This window comes from Pollachius pollachius, assembly GCF_949987615.1.
Source record: "Pollachius pollachius genome assembly, chromosome: 15".
Taxonomy (NCBI): Eukaryota; Metazoa; Chordata; class Actinopteri; order Gadiformes; family Gadidae; genus Pollachius; species Pollachius pollachius.
Window position 1 is genome coordinate 22153866 of NC_136948.1, and position 26972 is coordinate 22180837.

General features: G+C 43.0%; 1 protein-coding gene across 1 annotated transcript in view; it reads right to left on the reverse strand.

Moving 5' to 3' along the window:
* The window catches only part of LOC307087072 (apoptosis-stimulating of p53 protein 1-like), a 51686-nt gene that overhangs the window by 16779 nt on the left and 7935 nt on the right, over positions 1-26972 (reverse strand). Inside the window, exons 2-8 of the mRNA XM_079752512.1 lie at positions 24330-24477; positions 23438-23545; positions 22785-22852; positions 4098-4154; positions 3681-3801; positions 2992-3071; positions 2352-2540 (exon numbers count right to left, since the gene is read on the reverse strand). Coding sequence (XP_079608638.1) covers positions 2352-2540; positions 2992-3071; positions 3681-3801; positions 4098-4154; positions 22785-22852; positions 23438-23545; positions 24330-24477 — 771 coding nt within the window. The remainder of the gene's footprint in view (positions 1-2351; positions 2541-2991; positions 3072-3680; positions 3802-4097; positions 4155-22784; positions 22853-23437; positions 23546-24329; positions 24478-26972) is intronic.

Consider the following 26972-nt stretch of genomic DNA (forward strand, 5'->3'; position numbering starts at 1 on the left):
AGCTGTCTGGTAGCTTGTTGAGCTCTGTCTGGTAGCGTGTTGAGCTCTTTCTGGTAGCCTGTTGAGCTGTCTGGTAGCGTGTTGAGCTCTGTCTGGTAGCGTGTTGAGCTGTCTGGTAGCGTGTTGAGCTCTGTCTGGTAGCGTGTTGAGCTCTGTCTGGTAGCGTGTTGAGCTCTGTCTGGTAGCGTGTTGAGCTCTGTCTGGTAGCGTGTTGAGCTGTGTCTGGTAGCGTGTTGAGCTCTGTCTGGTAGCGTGTGATGGCATGTGTGGAGCTCTGTCTAGTAGCGTGTTGAGCTCTATCTGGTAGCGTGTTGAGCTCTGTCTGGTAGCGTGTTGAGCTCCGTCTGGTAGCGTGTTGAGCTCTGTCTGGTAGCATGTGATGACGCGTGTTGAGCTCTGTCTGGTAGCGTGTTGAGCTCTGTCTGGTAGCGTGTGATGACGCGTGTGGAGCTCTGTCTGGTAGCGTGTTGAGCTCGGTCTGGTAGCGTGTTGAGCTCTGTCTGGTAGCGTGTTGAGCTCTGTCTGGTAGCGTGTTGAGCTGTCTGTTAGTGTGTGATGACGCGTGTGGAGCTCTGTCTGGCCAGCGGCATACTGCAGCATCCGAGAGGATGTTCATCTTTTCGGACCCTTATAGTGTAACGTTACCGTGTGTATGGATGGTGAAGCTCCGTCTGAACAGCAGTTTATTTAATGACCGCGTCCGAGAGAGGCTTAAGCTTCCCTGACACCTGTAGTATAACCGGCTCTTTAAAGAGCCATCTGAAAGAGTGGGCTAATCAGCTCTTTAAAGAGCCAAACAGTGGGCTAATCGCCTCTTTAAAGAGCCAAAAAGTGGGTTAATCGGCTCTTTAAAGAGCCAAACAGTGGGTTAATCGGCTCTTTAAAGAGATAAACAGTGGGTTAACCGGCTCTTTAAAGACTCAAACAGTGGGTTAACCGGCTCTTTAAAGAGCCAAACAGTGGGCTAATCGGCTCTTTAAAGAGCCAAACAGTGGGTTAACCGGCTCTTTAAATTCTACTGTTTCATCCTGTTCTTCCTTTGGTCCGTGTTTATCATAAGGTTGGATCATAAGGCGTCTCCTGATCTGAATGATTCTCCGACCATACCCCTTTTGATCGATGCAGCCAGGTGGTTTCTGTGTTTTGCTATGAGTTGATATTTCAAAGACGAATAAGGTCTGTGTAAATAACTTTTGGCTTTGCTAACTGTGCAGATTAGTATTGTTTTCTCCAAAGATCAATCAATAAACTTTTTTGCGGCACACCTCGCCACAAAAGTCAACGGAAGAGTTGCGTAATAATGTTTACTCATTAAATCTTTCAAGATTAATGCAAAGATTAAGGCGTTAATTTTGACAGCACTAATAAATATAGGGGAGAGTAGGGTAAGATGAGCCAGTGGGTAAGTTGACCCCACCCCCGTGTTTAGGCAACTGTACACATTTGTTGTAATTTGACCCTGAATTCTGGAAGCACCCATCATTTATATCTTGCTGTGATGTAGAGAAGCACATGGAAGAGTTTTTCCCAATAAACTTTTTTTTGCTTGTCAAAGTACGTATCATGTATAATGACTGCTATGTCAGAGCAAATTTATCCATACGTAAAAATATATGTCGTACTACGCTGGGGCAAGTTGAGCCACAACAACACTTTTTTCTGAGAAGTCATATTTTCGCAGACCTATGTCATGGATTAGATAGCATTGTTATAATTTTGATTGATTGATTATATATATATATATATATTAGGGCTGGGCAACGATTAAAAGTTTAATCGCGATTAATGGCATAGTATGGTGAGTTAACTCGCGATTAATCACACTTTTAATATTTTATTGTGAATCCACTCCAATTGAAGTTACATGAGATTATCAAATGGAATTACAAATTATCATTCATACCAAATGTACTTAATTAGCAAAAACTAGGCCAAGTGATCTTTGGGCATTGTAAAAAGGCAGTTAGTTAGTACGATTGTAAACCAACAGTCACCACATGTGTAGTTAAATTCAAATAAGTAGCGCCACAGATTTGGGAATTGTAATCAGGCTGTCACTTACTGCAAGTGTAATTTAATGTAAAGTAAGTGGAACTAGAAACAAAAATGATTTCTGATATGAATGTTGACATTCTGTGGGAAAAAACAATATCAAAGTAAAAAATCAATAAATTGTTTGTGTGTTGTATTAATCGCGTAAAAACAAGTTAATGCGTAATTAACGCGTTAACTTGCCCAGCCCTAATATATATGTATATATATATAATAATAATATATTATGATTATACTATTATTTAATATAAATTGTTATTGTGGTTAAATGAATAGTTGAGGTCCCAGAGAGCGTTCACCTGCAGCTCCTGGTACAGTCTCCGGAGTTCCAGAGCAGCAGGGCCGGATGTGAGTGGCCCCTCCTTGGAAGAGGGCCTTCTGTCTGAGCCAATGGGAGGGGCCTGTGAGCTGGGGGGCGGTCCTTGCTGTGGCATGGTGGGTTGCAGTTGAAGACGCCCTCTTCTGAGATCTTCCAACTGCTGGGTCAACTGAGACAAATCAAACAATAAAATGGGAATACAAAATATAAAAGCGTTATTTCAAAGACCTATGTATATCTTAATTATTTTTTATTTGAAAACCAGGTAAACACTATTATTCATTTGTTTGCAGCTATTTACCCCATTAAAAGATTTCAGAGCTACAACGTTTTACAAGGTAAAACCCTCCTATCCACGGCTTCATTCCATAAACGGTTGTTTGTGGTCAACTTTGACCCCCACCGGTTACTGGCATGGGCTGTAAAAATTGTGGTGTAAAAAACTATTGTGGTGTAAAAAACTATTGTGGTGTAAAAAAGGATATAGTTATCATTGTAGCTACATCCTAAGCCAGTAGAGGCCGCTAAAGGGAACGTAGATAGTGCAGGTTTAACAAAGTGGCAGTAGTGGGAGGGGACAATCCAGATATTTGGACATTAATCCTAAACATTTAGACTACCTGGTCCACTCTCACAACGGCCGACTGCAACTCTGCCTGCTTCTCCTGGAACAGGCTGCTGACATGATCTATCTCTGCAACTACAGAGAGACAGAGAGAGAGTTAATGGTATTAGACTGCATTCATATAGTGCTTATTTAGTGGCCACTCAAAGCACTCTACAATATCGATTAGCAACACCCATTCACACACCGACTGCAGGGTCCCCATGGCGACAGCCAGCTCGTCGGGAACCATTAGGGTGAGGTGCCTTGCTCAGGAACACCTCTACAGCTAAGAGGAGCCGGGGATTGAACTAGCAACCTTCCAGTTGACAGTCAACCCGCTCTACCTCATGAGCCACATACCGCGAGTGAGATGCCAGAAAATCACAACAGCCATCGCTTCCTTCAAATATTTTACAAAAATATAACGTATGGTTGGACGGAAACGAAAGGTTTGAAAGCTACATGCAGCTGTGTGTGTGTGTGTGCGTGTGTCTGTGTTAGAGAGTGCATGGGTGAGTGCTTGCGTGCGTGTGTACATTTGTAAAAGTGCACGTGTGTGTGTGTCTGTGTGTGGATGTGTATGTGTGTGTGTGATTGCATCCTACGTGCGTGTGGTGTGGGTGTGTGTGTGTGTGTGTGTGTATGCACGCTTGCGTGCGTGCTTGTGTGTGTGTTTGTGTGTGTGCACGTGTCTGTGCTCACAGAGGCTCCCGTTGATCAGCCGGCTGTAGTCCATCTGGCCTCTGAGCAGCCGGACGGCCTTCAGCTTGGCCTCCTGGCAGTCCACCCGCTCCGTCAGCCACCGCAGCTGCTCTGCCTCTGCCTGGAAACAAGGGTGGGGTGGGGTCCTTAAGACACATCAAGTTCATTCAAACTTGTTTTTGACACTTATTTTTACTAATTTGTCTTATTTTATCAAATGTCAGTGTTTGCATTTCTGGAATTGGCACCTCTTCCCTGAGCAGATATCTGTTTAAGAGAGTGAGGTAATCAGCCAGTGGTTCTTACCCCCGTTGTTTGTTTCTCCACTAAGCCGGAGGCCTGAGCAGAGAGAGACTACAGACCGCAGAAGACAGGGAGCTGAGGGAGGCTTGTGGATGAATATCTGGTTGAGCTCACCTGAGTCTGTGCTTGGCTCGGCCTGCCTCGCTGCTGAAGATACCTGAGTCTCTGTTCCTGGGAGGCAGAGGACGTTAGAAACATTCAAGAGAAAACATGCAACAGTTTAATTGACTCTGGGTTAACTTCTACTACATGAACGTTACCAGTTAATAATAACTGGTAACTACATACTTTTACAAGTTACTATGCCCACATCTCCATGCATGATTTTAACTCTAATGCATGTTCTACTCTATGAGTCATATTAACTGAGAGTTAAGGTTAAAACCAAACACACAGAAGACATGCAGGTGAACAAAACGCTAAGACGTAATAATTAGGGGTCCTAAGAAAAGTAGGAACCCTATTGTAATCGTTTGTTTTATTATTAGAGGTCCTACAGGTGAACAGAACAACATTAAGAGGTAATTATAAGGGGTCCTACGAAACCGTAGGAACCCTATTGTAATTGTATTATTATTAGAGGTCTTACGAAAAACGTAGGAATCAAACACCCACACTCCAAAAGATTTGGTGCCGGGATGGTAAAAGTTGCAAACTCAGCACACATGTACCATATGACTATATTGTGTAAAATTCATAGCAATAAGGCGAAAGACGGCCGAGATATACATTTTAAAGTGAAATACATGCATACGTAAACAGCTCTACAACAGGTTAGAACAGCTCTAACATTGCATCCAAAAACTGTAGGCTCAGCTGTTTTAATATGGCTATTGACAGGAGATTCAATAGTATACCCGTTGCAGACTATATCTGAAAAAACAACCACAAAACATTTGTTTGAAGTTCTCCCTTCTGAATGCAGGCTGGGCCTTAAAGCGGTACGCACGTCATTTTGCTTCGGTTTAACAGTGGATTTTGACAGAGTATGCTTTAGAAACATGGTTGGTGATTGTTTTGATATTAACATCCGGTAAACCAGTTTTTAAGGCATACCAATGCCATATTACCATACCGACCAAGCTCACCATACCTCTACGTACGGATGACTTCTATTTCTCAAAATATACTCTAATCTGCCCTTGGCAGTCTACGGTCATACTGACGGTCAAACGGTCATACTGTCGGCCATACCGTCATACTGACGGTCAAACGGTCATACTGTCGGTCATACGGTCATACGGTCATACTCTCTGTAATACTGTCATACTGTCATACTGTCATACGGTCATACCGTCATACTGTCGGTTATACGGTCATACTGTGGGTCATACAGTCATACTGTCATACTGTCATACTGTCATACTGTCATATTATGGGTCATACTGTCATACTGTCGGTCATACAGTCATACTGTCATACTGTCATACTGTGGGTCATACTGTCATACTGTGGGTCATACGGTCATACTGTCATACTGTCATACCGTCATACTGTCGCCATACTGTCATACTGTTGGTCATACTGTCATACTGTCGGTCATACTGTCATACTGTCAGTCATACTGTCATACTGTCATACTGTCGGTCATACTGTCATACTGTCATACTGTGGGTCATATGGTCACACTGTCATACTGTCATACTGTCGGTCATACTGTCATATTGTTGGTCATACGGTCATACTGTCACACTGTTGGTCATACGGTCATACTGTCATACTGTCATACTGTCGGTCATACTGTCATACTGTGGGTCATACGGTCACACTGTCATACTGTCATACTGTCGGTCACACTGTCATACTGTCATATTGTTGGTCATACGGTCATACTGTCACACTGTTGGTCATACGGTCATACTGTCATACTGTCACACTGTCATACCGTGGGTCATACGGTCACACTGTTGGTCACACTATCGTACTGCCGGACATAGAGTAGGACTCCGTCATGGTTCCTTGCAACTATATTTATTTATTTTGTTCCTGACAAAATCGTCCATATCTCAAAAACGACATGGTCAAAAGTTGTAAAAATGGACAGGCTTGTAGAACTTGTGAATTGAGTTAGGGATAACAAGGATGGGCCAGAATGAACTAAAGGTGATGCTATAACAAGCCTTTGAAGTGCAACATACCAAACAGGCTGCCATTTCCGCTAATAAAGTGCAATATGTATGAAACGTGTTATACATGCACCATGCTTACCATGCATACATGCTTTGGTACATTTCTCAGATCAGAATTGAAATTCTCAAAACTACCTGTTCATTCTTCACATCAATTTCTCACTTGTGCACATCGAAAAAGCAGTTTCTCATTACTTTGAACAAGTTGCAAATGCTTTGTTACATCCATGCAAATGATTATCTACAATTCTCTGCTCTTTCCTACATTATCAATGGCTTATGTCATGTTGATCAAAATGTATTGTAATGGGTCTTGTTACGAGCCCACATTAAAATCGTGTGAACAACTAACATAATAACTCAAAGAAACAGATTTTCTGGAAAGAAAACGTTTTGGTTTATTTCTTTTCCATATATCGGACAGAATGAGAGGGTTGCCACAAAAACAGAAAAGAAGGCAACCGCTCCCACCATAAAATAAAAGATCCAAGATCAACAATAATACATACGGATTTGAACAAAAGTGTTCTGGTTTAACAAAAGAAAAAGTGCGACCAGCCAGCGTCTGCCATGTCGAGGGTTTGAGAGAAAAAGAGAGAGCCATCTTAGAAGTAGGCAGGTTATATACTTGGGAGGGCCGGCCTTTTCAATAAGTCACTGCAAGGTAACGCCCAGTCTCCTCCCACCAGGAACAAGGAGGCAGCACCCGTAACAGGTCTCTATTGAATAGTCCCATCCCCACAACATTTAGGCAGTGTTTTGTTCATTGCATGAGTCTTTACATGCAAAATGGTTCAACAAGTTGTCATAATATGTCAAGCATATTTCTATACATTTCCATTAGACTTTTTTTCTAAATCTGTCCTGAATTGGTAAATTGCTACCAGGTGAATCTTGACTTTCTCTAAAGAAGTGAAATATGTGAAGCATTAGATCAACCAATGATCAACCAGTTCACTGAAATAGCTCAAAGGTGCATCTCCTGAACCATGAACTGGCAAGTATATATATAGCTGGAGCACAACACAATGTTACATTGTCTGACAATGGAAGGACAAGGAATTGGACGGGGTCAACAGCCAGAGAGAAGAAGAAGAGGAAGAGGAGTGAGGCTGCCTGAGAATGAGACAGGAACGTCAGGAGGTGTAGGAAGACTGCTGTAATTCCTACAGCAATGCATGTACAATTTTCCCTAAGGACATTGTCCTATGTTCACATTTCTATTTTGTTTTTTTCTTTGTGCTATGCAGTGCTGTCTTTTCCTTTCTGTATCACAATGACATGGTCTTTCGACAAATTACAGTACAAACAGCAAAAGGATAAATGTGAATCTTGTCCAGTCACTTGCAATCAATCTCCCACATACACTAAGGTGTAACTTAGAATTTACAATAATTGTCTTCAAAACTTTAGCCATAGTTAACATCAGAACATCCCCCCAGAGTAGACTGTTATATTGACAACATGACTAAGAAATTTGACTGTCTTATCCGTACACAATGACACAAGGACTTGTCATTCTGATGGCACTGACATGTTTATTGACACAGATATTTACTTTTGAGAGATAAACTAATGATTCTGAGCAAGATACTGGCTTTTGCAGGTAATCCATGGTGATTTGCTATTTGTACGAATTGTTTTGAGAAATGCACTTACTGCTTTGCAAATTTCGAGGATGATTCGAGAAATGTACCAAAGTGACTGAGGAAAGCTGTAATGCAATGGCTACAACTTGACCGAACACCCGCACATTAACTGCTTTGGTGCCAAAGGTGGTAAAAGCTGTAAACTCGAACTAGGGGTGCTATGTGGGACTATATGGTGTGAAATTCATAGCAGTAAGGCTAAAGATGGAAGATATATACATTTTAAAAACAGCTAGGCTTGGCTGTCAGCTACAAAGGGTAGACTCCATACTATACCCATGCCAATTTTCAAGTCGATATAAAAAAAATAAAGTATGCATTTGTTTGAAGTTGCCTTCTGAACGGTGGCCTCTCTACAATGCAGGCTGGCCCTAAAGCGGCTCACACGTCATTTCAAAAACATCCGTTTGACAGTGGATTTTGACACAGTATGCTTTAGAAACATGGTGGGTGATTGTTTAGTTTTTAAGGCATACCAATGCCATTTTACCAAGCTCACCATATCTCCATGTACGGAAGACTTCTATTTCTCAAAATATTTTTACTAGGGTCATACTGTGGGTCATACGGTCATACTGTGGGTCATACGGTCATAGTGTCGTTCATACTGTCATACTGTCGGTCATACTGTCATACTGTCATAGTGTCATAGTGTCATACTGTCATACTATCATACTGTCATAGTGTCGGTCATACTGTCATACTGTCATAGTGTCGGTCATACAGTCATAGTGTCATAGTGTCATAGTGTCATACTGGCATACTGTCATACTGTCATACTGTCGGTCATACAGTCATAGTGTCATAGTGTCATAGTGTCATAGTGTCATACTGTCATACTGTCGGTCATACTGTCATACTGTCATACTGTCATACTGTCGGTCATACAGTCATACTGTCGGTCATACTGTCATACTGTCATACTGTCATACTGTCGGTCATACTGTCATAATGTCATACTGTCGGGCATACTGTCATACTGTCGGTCTTACTGTCGGTCATACTGTCAGTCATACTGTTGGTCATACTGTCATACTGTCATACTGTTGGTCATACTTTCATACTGTCGGTCATACTGTCGGTCATACTGTCATACTGTCATAATGTCGGTCATACAGTCATACTGTCATACTGTCATACTGTCGGTCATACTGTCATACTGTCGGTCATACTGTCGGTCATACTGTCATACTGTCATACTGTCGGTCATATTGTCATACTTTCGGTCATACGGTCATACTGTCTGTCATACTGTTGTTCATGCAGTAATACGATCAGTCATACGGTCATACTGTCGGTCATACTGTCGGTCATACAGTAATATGGTCAGTTATATGGTCATACTGTCGGTCATACAGTAATACGGTCAGTCATATGGTCATACTGTCAGTCATACAGTAATACGGTCAGTCATATGGTCATACTGTCGGTCATACAGTAATACAGTCAGTCATACGGTCATACTGTCGGTCATACGGTCATACTGTCTGTCATACTGTCGGTCATACAGTAATACGGTCAGTCAAATGGTCATACTGTCGGTCATACAGTAATACGGTCAGTCATACGGTCATAATGTCGGTCATACAGTAATACGGTCAGTCATACGGTCATACTGTCGGTCATAATGTCGGTCATACAGTAATACGGTCAGTCATACGGTCATACTGTCGGTCATACGGTCATACTGTCTGTCATACTGTCGGTCATACAGTAATACGGTCAGTTATATGGTCATACTGTCAGTCATACAGTAATATGGTCAGTCATACGGTCATACAGCAGGACCCCGTCATGGTTGCTTGCAACTACATTAATTATTTTTTTCCTGGCACATTTGGCCATATCTCAAAAACAACATTTTCAAAAGTTGTATAAATTGGCAGGCTTGTAGAATTCGTAAAGTGAGTTAGGGATATCAAGGATGGGCCATAATTAACTATAGGTGGCACTATAATACGCATTCTTAAGTGAAAAATACTAAACTGTCTAGGAAAGTGCAATATGCTTAAAACTTGTTATACATGCACCATTCGTCATGATGAACAACTTTCAGAGTCTGACCCATATGGTCAGATCATTTAGTCTTAATGCAATTGCTACAACTCGACCAAACACCCACATATAAACTGCTTTGTGCCGAAAGTGGTAAAAAATGGAAACTCGTCACACATTTACCAGGTGACTGTGGGACTCTATGGTGTGAAATTCATAGCAAAGATGGCAGAGATATACATTTTTAAGTGAAATCTATTAATATCTCTGATGTTTTAACAGCTATAACACATAGGCTCGCTTGTCAAATATGGCTTCTAAGAGAAGATTCAACAATATACCCATGCCAAATTTATCTATATCTATATCTGAAAATTGAAATTGGATGCATTTGTTTAAGTAGCCTTTCTGAATCACGGCCTCCCTCTAAGGCAGGCTGGGCCTTAAAGTGGTACATACGGAATTTAGCAAACGTGGAATTTGACACAATATGCTCTAGAAACATGGTTTGTGTTTGCTTTGATATGTAAACTTCCGGAAAACCAGTTTTTAAGGCATACCAATAACATATTACCATACCGACCAAGCTCACCATGTACGGAAGATTTCTGTTTCTCAAAATAATCGGATCTGCCCCTGGTAGTGAACATGTCCATATAGTGTAGACTCATGACCATCGGTGGTTCAAGACCAACCTCAACCAATCATTCTGTGAAACATGGCATCACATCAAATAAAGTTTACCACCATGTATTCATTAGGCCACCTCCATACTCATTCAGTAGGACCCTCTCATGGTTGCTTGCAACTATATCTGTGTCTGTACAATGAAGCATGGGAATTAAGATCAGGGTCACCTGTGGTCATTTGTGCTTCTTTGAGGGAAAAAAAGAAAGAAAGAACAAATAAAACAAAAGAGAAGTATTCAAAAAGTACAGAAAGACATCAAAGAGGGTAGTAAAGTAACGAAATAGAAAGAGAGGCAGGATGCTCTGAATCTCTCTCCCTGGTTCCAAACCGCCAGGCCCTCTGCGGTATCAGCTGCCTTACAACACCTTGTGTTCACAGTACTCAGAGGCCCTTCCTGTTTGTTGGTCGGACAACCGGCTGACTGTAGCAGCTGCCCATTCTTTCATACAAACCCATTTCCACCCTGCTATGTGTGCAAAGGAAGGGGTTTATAAAACAGATGCAGCGGTATCAGAGCCTTGGTCCAAGGGCTCAGTGTTCATGACCTAACGTTTCCCATGCCAAGCTGTGCTCTCTGAAGTCTCTGACGTCTCATGAAATCTATGAAATAAAGTCGAATCGCAAATCTTTTTTTTTAAAAATAAAACACAATTTGAAATGGTAAATTCTCCTTCCTCTTAACGGTGTTACTGGTGTAAACGCTGAAAGGCACCGTTGACTAAGACTACATTTTGCTCGTGTCTGTTCTGCGTGTGCAATGATTTTGGTATGTTTTGTGTACTGATAGTGAGACTTTACTTGACTGTTTTTGTCTGTGCATTGTGTGGGCTAAGTAAGAAAACAGATATAAGGAAATGAACATATAGGCTTCATATACACACACACAAACACACACTTAGTCAACAGCGATGTTCAGCATGCTTCTACACGCACTTCTGGCGTCCTGGTTTGTGTTACCTTAGCAACCAACCTCTGTTGTTGAGCCTCTACTTGTAGCTGTTGTCTCACGGCCATTTCCTGGAGCTCAGAGAGGGTCAGCTCTACACGGGGAACCTACACACCACAACCCCCACACGCAAAAACACACACACACACACACACACATACGCAAGCATATACACACACGCACGCACGCACGCACGGACGCACACACACACACACACAACACACACACCCACAGACAGAATCACACACACATTACGCATGCGTTATAATTTTAAAGTCGTTCACTTACTTTAAAACTAAAACTACCAGTTATACATGATATGTATCTTTACTTAACCTCTACTTATAATTATGCTTAAATGTTCACCTTGGACATTCATACAGACAGATCCATCATTTGAACCTGGTCATGAAGTTCACAGCCTCTTCATTTAGTTCTGTTTTTCACAAAGACGACAGGAGAAGCTCTCCTAGAATGGTGAGTTCTGGCAGTTCCACTCCGGGAGGAAGGACAACCTTCCCTTGACCCCTACTGACGTGCTTGTTGAGAGGAACATCTGGGCAGCAACACAATTGTATGTTGTCAGGGATTCTCGAGGCTTTGGACTACTTTGCTCACCAAGCTTTACTCACCGAGCTGCCAAGAGGGAGCCAAGATAACCGCTAGCAAAATAAGGCCTATTGTGTCCTTTGATCTCGTCTCTATATTCTGTTTATTGAGTATGGGGTCAACAGTCTCATTAATAAGGTATACACAGAGAAGGATTCACAAATGTATTTTGTGATTCATATATAAATGACTCTCTTCTCACAAATACATTTCAATGCACACACAAATGGATATCGGTATGTATAAATGTAAAATATATAGAAAACAAGGGAGGCATCTGATTGGCTACAGATAGTTCCTTGTTTAAAAAATGCATTTGTGAATCCAGTCACGTCAGGAGAGTCTCAAAAATCCACATATAAATGCAGACAAGTTCACAAATGAAAGCGTCTTGTAAATTCAAGTTTAACAGTTTGTATATAAACATCCAAATACATTTTTGATGAAAATTGCAAATATCTTTTTAATTCATATATTTATGAAGGGTTTATCTTACATTTATTTAAAACAAGACATATTTGTGTGTGGATCAGAAATGTGCTAGTGAAACTTATTTTTGTTTGTGGATTTATTTTACATTCGTACATACCGAAATCCATTTGTGTGTGCATTGAAATGTATTTGTGAGAAGAGAGTCATTTATATATAAATCCCAAAATATATTTGTGAATCCTTCTCTGTGCATTCATTATAAATTAGACTGTTCTGACCCCATACTTGAGACATTAAAATCTAATTAGAGATTTTGCAGACTGCACATCAGCAAGAAGGCAGCTCTCTGCTCTTCCAATCATCTCTTAGTATTATCATTAGAGTGCCAAGCACAAAGTTCGAAGGCAGTTCGAAGGCCTATTGTGATTGTTAGTTTTATTTTTATTATTATTATTATTACTATTATTATTCCGCCAAGTTTGACTTACACAGCCTAAACCGCTCGCACGCTTTTTATGAAACTTACTACAGCTGTAGAGGCTGACTCAACATTAACAGAGAGCAAATATTACACTGATTTGCCCAAAGGTGGCGCTATAGCAACAGTTAAAAATTGTAAACTTTGAACAAACATATCTCATAACCGCTTTGACTTAGAGTCATGACACTTTGTCAATACATGCATATCCTCATGCTGAACAAATATGCTTCAAGAATCTATGACTTTATTTGGATAGATTTACGACTATGTCGAACTTTGTTAAAAACCCTTAATTCCTTAAGGATCCTAGGTTTTTGCACTAGGACAAAAATCCTTTAGCATTTATCATCTTTGGACCAATGCCCACAATTTGACATAAAGCAATGTCTGTAGATAAAAAGCTAAAGTGCCCAGGAGCCATTGACTTCTAAAAAGGGTGTGGTTTAAAACGCGTAAAGACTTAAATGCTTATATCAACATCAAAATGGACTCTTAAGTCCAATGCAAAAGTTGTTCAGAATCAAATTCTGAACAAGACAGACTCAACATATTTCCAATTAGGGCGTGGCATCGAAAAGGGCGTGGCCTGTGACTAAAATCACCACAGTTCATAGACGGAATGTTTGATTTGAGCGGGTCCAACTTAGTGGCTGTTGGGGACCAAAGTTCCAACTGCTCAAGTAAAATGAAGTTGATTGACAAAACAACATGGCCGCCAGAGGCTCAAAATCGTCCAAAATTAACTTAATGCTAAAAGGCAAGGTAAACTTAAACCAATCCTCATCAAACTGGTGTAGAGGGCAGCTCTCTGCTCTTCTTAGTATTATCATTATTATGATGTTTATTAGTATAATTGTGTCTATCTACGTATTACACAAACAGACAACCTTTCCGTGTGTGTGTGTGTGTGTGTGTGTGTGTCTGTGTGTGTGTGTGTGTGTGTGTCAGTGTGTGTGTGTGTGTCTGTGTGTCTGTGTGTGTGTGTGTGTGTCAGTGTGTGTGTGTCAGTGTGTGTGTGTGTGTGTCAGTGTGTGTATGTGTGTCTGTGTGTGTGTGTGTGTGTGTGTGTGTGTGTGTGTGTGTGTGTGTGTGTGTGTGTGTGTGTGTGTGTGTTTGCGTTTGGGTACATTTGTGTTACTGACCAGACATGCTAAATGGCAGGATGTCCTTTAGAGACTACTTGATGCATTTCCTTAATCACACAAAGAGCCACACACACACACACACACACACACACACACACACACACACACACACACACACACACACACACACACACACACACACTTCCTTCCTCTCCAATACTGAGTGGTCAGTTTTATTTGATTTATTTATTTTAGATTTCACAATTTAGATTTCACACACAATATAAATTGCACGTATGATTTCCCACAACTCAACTCAATGTGGCTCATTCTGCTGCCATGCTGTTCCAATGGTTCTGATCTGCTGTGTCAACACGAATGCAGGCTGCTGTTGCATCAGGATGCAGGGGGCGTTCTACAGGCTGGTGACTGCTGAGTACAGTCACCAGCTTGTAGAACGAGGCTGGTGACTCGTTCTACACATCCTCTGTGACGGCACCCCTTATACTTTCAATCATAGCTTATGAATCACCTTTTGATTCAAATTTTTTAAATTTGTTCAGTAAAATGAAAAAATCAACAAAAAAAAATCCAACAGCAAATATTGCATATTATGAATGCTTTTAGATGAGTTAAAGGTGCTGTAGGTAAGACACTGCAGACATTCCCCCAACACAGGGAGGGAAACTCTCTCGTTACAACTCTCAAACCTTAAGCCCCTTAGGGGGAGGCAATAACCATACAAACTAAGGAACTTGAGATTACCAGGCACTCATTTCAGACTGTAGGAAACACCAATTACCTGATAAACCATATGATTACCTGATCAGCCTCACCCTCTGGGCTACTCTCAGAGCTGTGGTTTGAAACGTTGAACTGAGTCATCATAAGAGAGCACAGCCCATAACATACAATTAGAGTAAGAATGGCACTGTGAATACAACACACAGCTATTTAAACTCTTGCCATTCCATCGACTGGACTGCTAAAAGTTATGAAGGGATGATGTACACTATATATATATATTTATTTATTCATACATCATACATACCCTTTTATTTACAATATGATATTCCCTTGATACTCTAAATATCATTGTCCTCAGTCTCATATAAATATTATTTCAGAAACCATGTCAGAACACCGGTCTACACAATAGACACCCTACTGATGTGTAGTAGAGTGCACTCATACCAAGACATAATGGGATCAGTGCAACATGAGGCCATCGGGCACCTGGCCACCACTGTGCTCTCACGGAACACATGAAGCAACAACGATGGCTTTATAGGCGTCCTAAGCATCAGCACCTAGTCATCTACAACAACGCAGCCAATGGCAGCGTGTGCTCACAGAGGGCAGTGTCCTGGTGATGGATACATCAGGACACTGGCCTGGTGATGGATACATCAGGACACTGGCCTGGTTATGGATACATCAGGACACTGGCCTGGTGATGGATACATCAGGACACTGGCCTGGTGATGGATACATCAGGACACTGGCCTGGTGATGGATACATCAGGACACTGGCCTGGTGATAGATACATCAGGACACTGGCCTGGTGATGGATACATCAGGACACTGGAGGAGGTGATGGATACATCAGGACACTGGCCTGGTGTTGGATACATCAGGACACTGGCCTGGTGATGGATACATCAGGACACTGGCCTGGTGATGGATACATCAGGACACTGGCCTGGTGATGGATACATCAGGACACTGGCCTGGTGATGGATACATCAGGACACTGGCCTGGTGATGGATACATCAGGACACTGGCCTGGTGATGGATACATCAGGACACTGGAGGAGGTGATGGATACATCAGGACACTGGCCTGGTGTTGGATACATCAGGACACTGGCCTGGTGATGGATACATCAGGACACTGGCCTGGTGATGGATACATCAGGACACTGGCCTGGTGATAGATACATCAGGACACTGGCCTGGTGATGGATACATCAGGACACTGGCCTGGTGATGGATACATCAGGACACTGGAGGAGGTGTCAGAGACAGGCTGGTCTCCTGCTGACCCGCGGCGGGAACTCTGCAGTGGCGTACCCCGCTGACACTGAACACAGCACACAACATGCACAGCAGCATACACACACTGACACACACTGTCTATCTGTTACAGTGACAGCTCCGCACCACCGGATTGGATCGATCTGAATGACAGGGGCATGCTACAGAGAGCATCAGCACCTCTATTATGACCCCACACACACACACACACACACACACACACACCCTCACCCCCCATTACCTGCGGGCTGTCCCATGTGATCCTGCAGGAGCGGACCTTAATTTTGCTGCATTGTCCTTCCAGGGAGAATTCCTGCACCAAGTCAAGCTCATTCCACTCCATGGCTGAGTGTGTTTTCAGAGTCTCAGAACGAACGGGGTCCTCCTGTTCCTCTACACCTCTCTACCCCACCGACAAGGAAATACTCTGGTCTGCATCCTCAAAGCTGAGCGGGATGCGGGGAAAGAGAGAGAGACTGAGACACCAATGTATATATAGTGAGGGAGAGAGAGCTAAGGAGGGAGGGGGGAGGGGGAGAGAGAGAGAGGGGGAGAGAGAGAGGGGGAGAGAGAGAGGGGGGAGAGAGAGAGGGCGAAGGGGAGGAGAAGCGAGGATGAAGGTTCTTATTCAAACTTTATTTTCTTCCTCTCCCCTCCTCCTCATACAACCCTCCTTCTTCCAATCCTTTACTTGTTCTCTCTCTCTCTCTCACTCTCTCACCCTCTCTCTCCCTCTCTCTCCCTCTCTCTCCCTCTCTCTCTCTCTCTCTCTCTCTCTCTCTCTCTCTCCCTCTGTGTTTTCTCGACAGTGTGAAACCTTCAGGGTGACACAGCAGTCAGGCTACAGCAGCTGGAACGAGCACCTCAACAAGACAGACAGACAGACCAACACCCTCAACAAGACAGACAAACAGACCAAGACCCTCAACAAGACAGACAGACAGACCAAGACCCTCAACAAGACAGACAAACAGACCAAGACCCTCAACAAGACAGACAGACAGACCAAGACCCTCAACAAGACAGACAGACAGACCAATATCCTCAACAAGACAGACAGACAGACCAGAACCCTCAACAAGACAGACAGACAGACCAACACCCTCCACAAGACAGACAGAGAGACCAACACCCTCAACAAGACAGACAGACAGACAACACCCTCCACAGGACAGGCAGAGCAACACCCTCAACAAGACAGACAGACCAACACCCTCAACAAGACAGACAGACAGACCAGCACCCTCAACAAGACAGACAGACAGACCAACACCCTCCACAAGACAGGCAGAGCAACAGCTCTCCCTCTCTCATTGGTTCAACTCTTTCCGTTCTCTCTCTTTGTTTCTTGTATGTATTCCTTGTCCCCATAGTGTTTATTGTGCCCTGTCTTTCTCCCTTTTCCACTCTTTTACCTTGCTCCCTCTCTGTCAGTCCGTTTATCTGTCTCTCTCTCCATTCCTCTCCGTCTGTTGTATCTGTCTCTCTCTCTCTCTATCCCCCTCTGTCTGTCTATATCTGTCTATCTCTCTCCATCCCTCTCTCTTTCTGTGCATACGTGTGTGTGTGTGTGTGTGTTCGGTGTGTGTGTGTGTGTGTGTGTGTGTGTGTGTGTGTGTGTGTGTGTGTGTGTGTGTGTGTGTGTGTGTGTGTGTGTGTGTGTGGCCATATTTACACTGCCAAGCCGGAACGTTCGCGGCTTGGCAAACTGCTGCAATTTCAGCGTCTTACCTGTGTAAAACCGAGGGGGTATATTCCGCCTTGGTCAAGGAGCCGGCTTTCTTGGTTCACTGGAGCAGGCAGGACTACGCACGGATTCCCGCCCGGCCATATTAAAAAAAAATTCATACTGCCGCTGTTGAGCAAGCTATGGGGTGAGACGTGTATAGTCTATCTCTGCAGAACGATTCACAAATAAGAAATTTAAATGGCAATTTATTAGCAGTTACTCGTTAAAACAAAGCATTATCAAGATTCCGGATCAATATCCGTCATGTTTCTGAGTCATGCGGAAATCTAGGAGACGTGCAAGCGGGTGAATCTGAGCCTCGTTCGCCCTCCCCAGGGCCTCGTTCTCCCTCCCCAGGGCCTCGTTCTCCCTCCCCAGGGCCTCGTTCTCCCTCCCCAGGGACTCGTTCTCCCTCCCCAGGGCCTCGTTCGCCCTCCCCAGGGCCTCGTTCTCCCTCCCCAGGGTCTCGTTCTCTCTCCCCAGGGCCTAGTTCGCCCTCCCCAGGGCCTAGTTCTCCCTCCCCAGGGCCTCGTTTTCCCTCCCCAGGGCCTAGTTGGCCCTCCCCAGGGCCTAGTTGGCCGGCGTCATCCTTCTCGAGTGATAAAGGAGACAGCGGGTGCTAGCCAGGATAACGCGGAAGCCTTCAAGCGGAAGTTGCTTTCCTCCTTGCGTGCAGACTTTGTCTACATGATGAAAACTGAGGGGAGGGAAGTGTTAGGGATTTAAATGGCAACAATTAGAAAGGATGTCCGTGAAGGGACGAGCTTTGATGAGTTTAAAAAGATTATCACTGCGGAATTGGCCAAAATGCACATGAACGTAGCCTGACTGCATGCTCTGATGACGTCGACGTCTTGAAGCGGGTGGTGAAACGGATTGGGACCCTGACTGATTCCTAGCAAAACAAATGTGTAGATCTAGAATCTAGATCCAGAAGGAACAACATCAGGATCGTGGGGATGCCAGGGGCCAAAACAGCTGATCTTTAACTTCGGTTGCAGACTTAGGGCCCACTCACACTAAGCCATCTATACCGTGCCCAAGTCTGATTCACACCTGTACCGTGCTCAAGTCTAGATTGTTTGGCTAGTGTGAGCACGCCAACCATACTCGAGTACAGTTCAAATCAGTACTACAGATGCTAATAAGCCGACAGGCACACACACACAGCTACACAACCTGAGCTGGATGACGTATAGTCCATGCAACCCTTCTTTCCCATTAAACAATAAACATGGTGGCAAGTGAGACCAGGTTGACTCGGTCGTTGAAACGAGGATCTGTTTTTGTGCCACGGAATATGAGTGTCATTAACATGGATTGGAGCAAATTCCGTTGGCATATCACGGACAATTTAAGTTATTCCGTGAGGCCACCACAGAATTTGAGTTAAGCGCCCGTGGTAGACTCGGTCGTTAAGACCGGGATCTGTGTGTGTGCCCCGGAATATGAGTGTCACTAACTTGCATTGGAGCAAAATCCGTGGCCATAACACGGAAATTGGCGTGTTTCAGTAAGGATTCCACGGAGTTTGAGTTAAGCGTCCGTGGTCATTTCACGGATTGCTGTGAGACCAGGTTGACAAAAGACATCATCCTACTCTCTTGGTGAGTCTGAATCTACACTGAATTTTAGACTCAGATATTGACAGCCAATGGCTCTTTTACAGAGTAATAAGGCTTATCCTATTCTGACTGTTATTACCCCTTGTGCCTTAATAATAACACATGTTCTGCAGGTCTTGGTTATTCAGAGTTTCCCTGTATATCAAGCACCTTGAATGTGCTATCTCTTCCCTAGCTTAGAAGAGCTTAGTGCGACCTTTCATTCTGGCGGGAACTGCGGAGGGATTTTGGACTCCCTTTTTTGTTTGATTTTTTCTATTAAATTTTTTTTATGAATGTATTTTCATATGGAAAAGATTGAAGATGGGGGCTTTAAATCATCTTCAGTCAAGCAACTTAATTCCATTGTATATATATTTTAAATATGACGTCACCTAGTGCCAACGCTTCAGGTTCTATTTGGCTCATCAGCTGGAATATTCCAAAAAAGGAAGTCCTTTTGTACCAACTTCTGTAATTGCTGATGATAATGGGAGATATGTAATGGTTGCTGGCAAACTCTTTGGGTCCAAAATTGTTTTAGCTAATGTTTATGGTCTGAATTTGGACAACCCAATTTTTCCTCAGTTTTATAGGTAAGCTACCGGATCTCCATTCACACTATCTGGTTTATGGAGGTGACTTCAGTTGCATGCTGCACCCACTTGAGTGGTTTGTACATTTCTCTTTATCCAATAGAGGAAAGAACACAACACAGAGCCAGTGTAACGCACAACAACCCTAACAACCACAACACCACTGAGTGTAACGCACAACAACCCTAACAACCACAACAACACTGAGTGTAACGCACAACAACCCTAACAACCACAACAACACTGAGTGTAAACGCACAACAACCCTAACAACCACAACAACACTGAGTGTAACGCACAACAACCCTAACAACCACAACAACACTGAGTGTAACGTACAACAACCCTAACAACCACAACAACACTGAGTGTAACGCACAACAACCCTAACAACCACAACAACACAGGGCCCCGTTTCCCCAAAGCATCGTTAGCCTAAGTGGTTGATGAAGTGCGTCGTCCGAGCATCGTACAATTTTCACACAGTTTCCCGAAAGCATCGTTGGTAACGAACGCCGTGAAAATGCTTGTAGCTATCGAGGACCTCCTGGGGTTCTCGTAGGACGCTAAGAGCATCGTTAGATACAATGATACATCTAATAATGGAGATGTGTTGTTATACAGTCAGATACGATGATACATCTAATAATGGAGATGTGTTGTTAGACAGTCAGATACAATGATACATCTAATAATGGAGATGTGTTGTTATACAGTCAGATACAATGATACATCTAATAATGGAGATGTGTTGTTATACTGGCAGAAACAATGATACATCTAATAATGGAGATGTGTTGTTATACTGGCAGAAACAATGATACATCTAATAATGTGTTGTCCATGCACCGACCACTAAATCATAATGTGTCTTACTGGGTTCAGGGATTCCACAGTTCATATTTAAATGAGTCAGGGGCCATTTCAAAGAAAGAGTTACAGCCCACATACACACTGCTAAGCCTTTAAACAATGTTGGACAACATCCAAATGGTTGGATTACATTACAATATTATTTTCATGTGATCCATGGTCACCCAAAATCCAGCCCTAATCTGTACCGAAACCAATCTACCAACCTACACATGTCTCACACACACACACACACACACACACACACACACACACACACACACACACACACACACACACACACACACACACACACAAGCAACTGTTGTTTTGTTGAAATCTTCAGACCTTGATGATGATCATATGCGCTTGTGTGTGTGTGTGTGTGTGTGTGTGTGTGTGTGTGTGTGTGTGTGTGTGTGTGTGTGTGTCCAGATACCCAAACACATAGCGATACACCGTGCTTGCAGTCACATCACGTTTAGCACATAAACACAGGTCAAGACATAAAATGCACTGCTGTAACAGACACAAGCACACACACACATACAACCCCACACACACTTTGACAACTTTGTTGTACTACCGCATGAACACCGGAAGTTTTAAGTACGTATGTACCTTTCATAACCTCTCACAACATACACACTAGCTCCATCCACCAGGTGATTGTTATTCTGTGTGGCTAGTCCCGCCGTTGTGCCCAGAGGGACGAATCAGCCGTGAGACTCACCGCCAGCGCCCCTCCCCCAGGGCCAGAGGTAGCGTCCACCTGGGCTCTGTCCATTCAGCTCGCAAGGACGGCAGAGAATGTTAAGGCCCAAACAGAGAAAGAGCTGTCTGGGCAAATGAAAATTAGAGAGAGGAGGAAAAGGAGGAGGTGGAGGTGGAGGAGGAGGAGAAGGAGGAGGTGAAAGACAAGCTCTCAACTAGCGAACAATCCTCTTAGCCTAGTTATGTCATGGGACAGAGCTAATCCAACCTCAACTGACTGACCAAGTGCTAGATTACACACACACACACACACACACACACACACACACACACACACACACACACACACACACACACACACACGCACACACACACGCAAAGACTCGCAATGGAAGTCAATGGAGGTCTTATTCACACAAAGGCCCTGTCTAGACCTTGCTCACTCCCATTGACTCCAAACATCTATGAGTCACTTAAAAGAGCCAAGGTGACATCAGTCAACCTTTATTGCAGTACAATAACATTACAGATCATAACAGCATTAGGTAAACGGACAGAAATATAAAGACAAGATAAGATCTTGAGGTAGGCAAATGTTTACTGACCAACAACTCACACATAGATGCACATTTGCAGCTTTCAGTGAATGTGTCACCGTGTATGTGTTTGCGTGTGTGTTCATGTGCTTGCATGCGAGCGTACGTGTCTGCTGTGTTGCATGTGTTGATGGAATCTATTAGAATCGAGTGACGCCAACATAGGGTCCTGGGCCCTTGGAGAGACATTCACCGCGAAACATAACCATGTCATTCATATACGTCATAACCAAACATTCCTGAAGCCATGCGACACTGCCCCTCAACCCTCCCCTTTTGTCTACTTATTATTGCACATATTACCAATGCTCTAAAATAGTACACACCGTTTCCTCACACTCAAATACCTTGGAGTGAGGTTGTATTTTGCATTCTATTTTTGTATTTTCATCGTGTGCACAGTAACTTAGATTCCTTGTATTTAATAATGTATTGTACATACCTCTCCCTTACCTCACATAACGTTGGGACACACTAGGAAGATAACAGAATATAAAACACACTAGACACTGAATGTGTATAACAAAAATAGTAGTGTTTAGCTGATAAGAGAGATGTTTTGAGACATGCAGCTTTAGATGACACAAACAATTATGGATTTGTGTGCGTATGTGTGTGTATTTGTATTGGGTGTGAGTGTTTGTCTGTGGTCTTACCGTGCCGTCGTCAGCTAACTCTGTTTCTCTGATGGTTGTGTTTTTCTGTAATGGATGTGGACTGCTGCCTGTGTGTATTACACAGCACAATGTGACATCAACAACACTCATAACACAAATACATTTAACATAAACAGTGCAGCACTCAAAGTGGAAGGCAAGCCAACAGTCACAATGAGAAGCGAGACAAAACAAGGCAATACAAATATCATATAAAGGATCGTCATGGACATAAGAGCACAAACAACAACGGTGACAAAGAGTGGGACACAAAGTAAGCACACAATGTTGTGCAACTTAAACCCAAATTCAACCAATACAGTGCAGAAAAAAAACAAAACCATATAACATATAAATTAAAATAACTTATTTTAACAATAACAAAAAATGAATGAATGCAAATAGTAGTATAGCAGATAGTAAATTATCCTCAATACCAACCCAGTCTTACACCATAATGTAGTATAGCTACATTGGTCCGTAGTTATTATGTTTGTCATATAATATACTGATACAGTAGTCATTAACTGAGTGACCGCAGAGGGAGAGGCATTGGTTCTATTTTATCTCGGCTTTAACTCCCAGTAGAACAAAGTATCAATACAATAAACACAGAGCGGCACCTATTGGAACAACAAGGTGAGAATAGTTACCTTGGTTCAGGGAGGGGCTGTGCCTCAGGTAGAAGCTGACCTCTGACCCGCGGGGGCCCCACTGATGTAGGAGGTCCAGCAGCAGCAGGTCAGGGGGCAGAACTCGCTCTGAGCGGGGCACAGGTAGGGGGTCAGATGCTCTTCGGTTGGACAGTATTCGTATATTAACCAGAGAAATAGAATACAAGAGTCATAGGGAATGGTGGGGCTGCTATTTGTCAACTCTTCAGACAAATTGTATATTTTAACGATGTGGAGAGATACGGATTGTGTGTGTGTGTGTGTGTGTGTGTGTGTGTGTGTGTGTGTGTGTGTGTGTGTGTGTATGTGTGTGTGTGTCAGCTGTCATTGTATCTGGCAGCACACAGCTTCCTTAATGGGTCATTTCACACTATAAAGTATTTGAGCGTGGGTTAAATTCACTCAGTTTAATATCAGTTCACGAGCAGTAAGGAGCGCTGCAGCCGACAGAATCAGCACCAATGGAGGTGGGGTGATCCGCAGAGCAATCACAACTTTTTTAATGAAAATAATGGTCACGGAAAGCTTTTCTCAGAGAAAAGGTTTTTACTGCGGGCGTATCTATCGCTGCCAAGACCTGATGACATCCTTTCTGGCTGCACAAACTTCAATATCGGGATGATCTCACAAGGCTCATATCCGGAGACTGTTTAGCAAAACCATGGTCTACATATAACTTGTATGTCTCTCGTACAACAGAATCTGTTCCCAAATCGTATAAACAGCCTATTATTCTCTTGTTCCAATTCTCCATTGTGTTCATTTCCAGAGAAGTCAGACAGACAGGACAGACGGACAGACGGACAGACGGACAGACAGACATAGACGCGCAGGGGGACAGACAAACAGGCAGAAGGAGGGACGGACTCACCGTGGCCGCTCCACACCTCGGCCAGGTGGCAGCCGCCCTCCCCGGCCTCTTGGCAGTACTCCACCACGTCCATCACCGTGGTGGCTGGGATGACCGGGGCCTCGGTGAGCATCTGCTGGCCGTCGCTGAGGTACACGGTGAGGACCACCTGGCAGAAGAAGAGGGGGGGACACGCTGACACCTGACTGCTGCGCTGGGGGGACTCAGTGAAGACCTCCAGATGGTTTTCTCCGTATTGCCATGGTGTGTCGCTGCCACAGCGGATGTGTTAACGTGTTTGTTGTATTTGTTTGGCGGTGACGTGTGTCCCGAAAGGACCCAGTGTATTGATGCACCTAGCCGACCCAGAATCACCCGTGAAAAAGACACAATACCACTCTGTCAACAAAGGATACCGTACATATATATGGGTGCCTTATTATGTGGTCAATTGTGTGTTTAATATATCTTATTATGTGGTAAATTGTGTGTTTAATATATCTTATTATGTACAAATTTAGAAGCAATCGAGATGTCTGTGTCTTCAAAATGTGATCAATGGTTAAGTTAAGTTATCACTTTTTAGGAGGAAATTCTTCTCTGCTTTTGACGCATCAAGACACACACACACACAGAGGTCCACACCCGGGGAGCAAGTGGGGGGTTTCAGGTGCCTTGCCCAAGGGCACCTATATAATGTATATCTACCATCTTCACTTTAACTCCAGGCTCTTCTAATGTATATCTACTAGTGCTGTCAGTTTAACGCGTTATTAACGGCGTTAACGCAAACCAATTTTAACGGCGTTAATTTTTTTATCGCGCGATTAACGCTCTTTTGGTTTGGCAAACATTGTCGTTTTTTCACCTGCTGTCTAGCAACAACTAGTCACTTAAGAAAAACTCCAAAACCATACCGGATCTAGCTACACCGGAAACAAAACAACAAGCACGCCGCACAAAAACTCCTTAAAAGTGTGTGTGTGTTTGTGTGTCACTCTGTTTGAGCCTGGTACTAGAGTTCAATGTTGTCATTAGCTGTTACCTCTTTCCGACCAATCGCAGTTCAAGGACCACCTGGGCTGTACCACTTCGGAAGGGGGCGCTCAGTTACTCCCCTCTAGACAAAATCGACTTGGTTGCGACGTTGACAGTTTTTGAGTGTTACGGCTGTTGAGTGAGTGAGAGGTTGTGGGCGCACAGCTCAGGCTGTCGGACGGCGCTGCAAGAAACTTTTATAAACGCAATATTGTTATCCCGCAGTAATCAGCCCCATAGCCCCGAAACGTTAACGGCCCACCCCAGCTCTCCCGATTACCACTCCGCCGCCGTGTGTGTGTGTAGGTGTTATTTGATAGCCTGGTAATGTGTATAGGCCTTCGTACGGTAGGAATATTCATGCTGGTTTAAATAATAAATGTTATAGTATTTCCCACCTTTAATGAGCAAGAGTTTTGTTCGAAAGTTCAGTGATTGAAACAAATAAAAGCCTGGGCTATTGAAGTTTTACGGTAGGCCTACCACTGTCATGCACCTCCCTGATGTCAAGTGGACCGGGTTGAATTCACTGCGGGTCTCTTATATCCATCTTACCAAATATATTTTATTACTGTCCTTCTCAACACTCTGATCTCATTAAAAGGCTAGCAGCACAAAATCAAGGGATATTTAGTATATAAAGAAATGTGCAATTAATCGCGATTAATCGCGAGTTAACTATGACATTGATGCGATTAATCGCGATTAAATATTTTAATCGCTTGACAGCACTAATATCTACCATCTTCACTTTAACTCCAGGCTCTTCTAATGTATATCTACCATCTTCACTTTAACTCCAGGCTCTTCTAATGTATATCTACCATCTTCACTTTAACTCCAGGCTCTTCTAATGTATATCTACCATCTTCACTTTAACTCCAGGTCCTTCTAATGTATATCTACCATCTTCACTTTAACTCCAGGTCCTTCTAATGTATATCTACCATCTTCACTTTAACTCCAGGTCCTTCTAATGTATATCTACCCCCTTTGTTTTAACTCCAGGCTCTTCTAATGTATATCTACCCCATTTGTTTTAACTCCAGGCTCTTCTAATGTATATCTTCCCCATTTGTTTTAACTCCAGGCTTTTCTTATGTACCGTACACATTCTATGTTTCTTGATTGGTTATGTTTTTAAACCCTTGTGCAATTCAGAAACCATAATATAATCTATGGCAAGCGATTATATTATATTATGCATATTATATTTTATCATCTATCTATAGATTATTATAGATTAACACTGGACAATGGACTTGAGGAAGGGTAATATTTTTGTATTTCCCTGTACATTCCAACATGTGAAAACATTCTTGAATGTTGGTATCTTAATGGCAATATCTTTTTACTAGTACAAAATTACTGATTCCTCATCTCCAAACAAATAAAGGATTTATAAGGGAATCATTTGGAATAAAAATGGAGGCGAAGGCACTCTGCACATCACAATCTCAAAAACAAAAAAACAACAGAAACATTTGACAATACAAGCCCAACACCGTTCTTTTCACCCAGGATACTGGGAGATCTGTTGATGGAGTTGTTTAAAGAACAGCTATTATGCTTTTTCGACTTTTATGACCTATAAACATTGTTATAATGATTTATAGTCATGTTTAA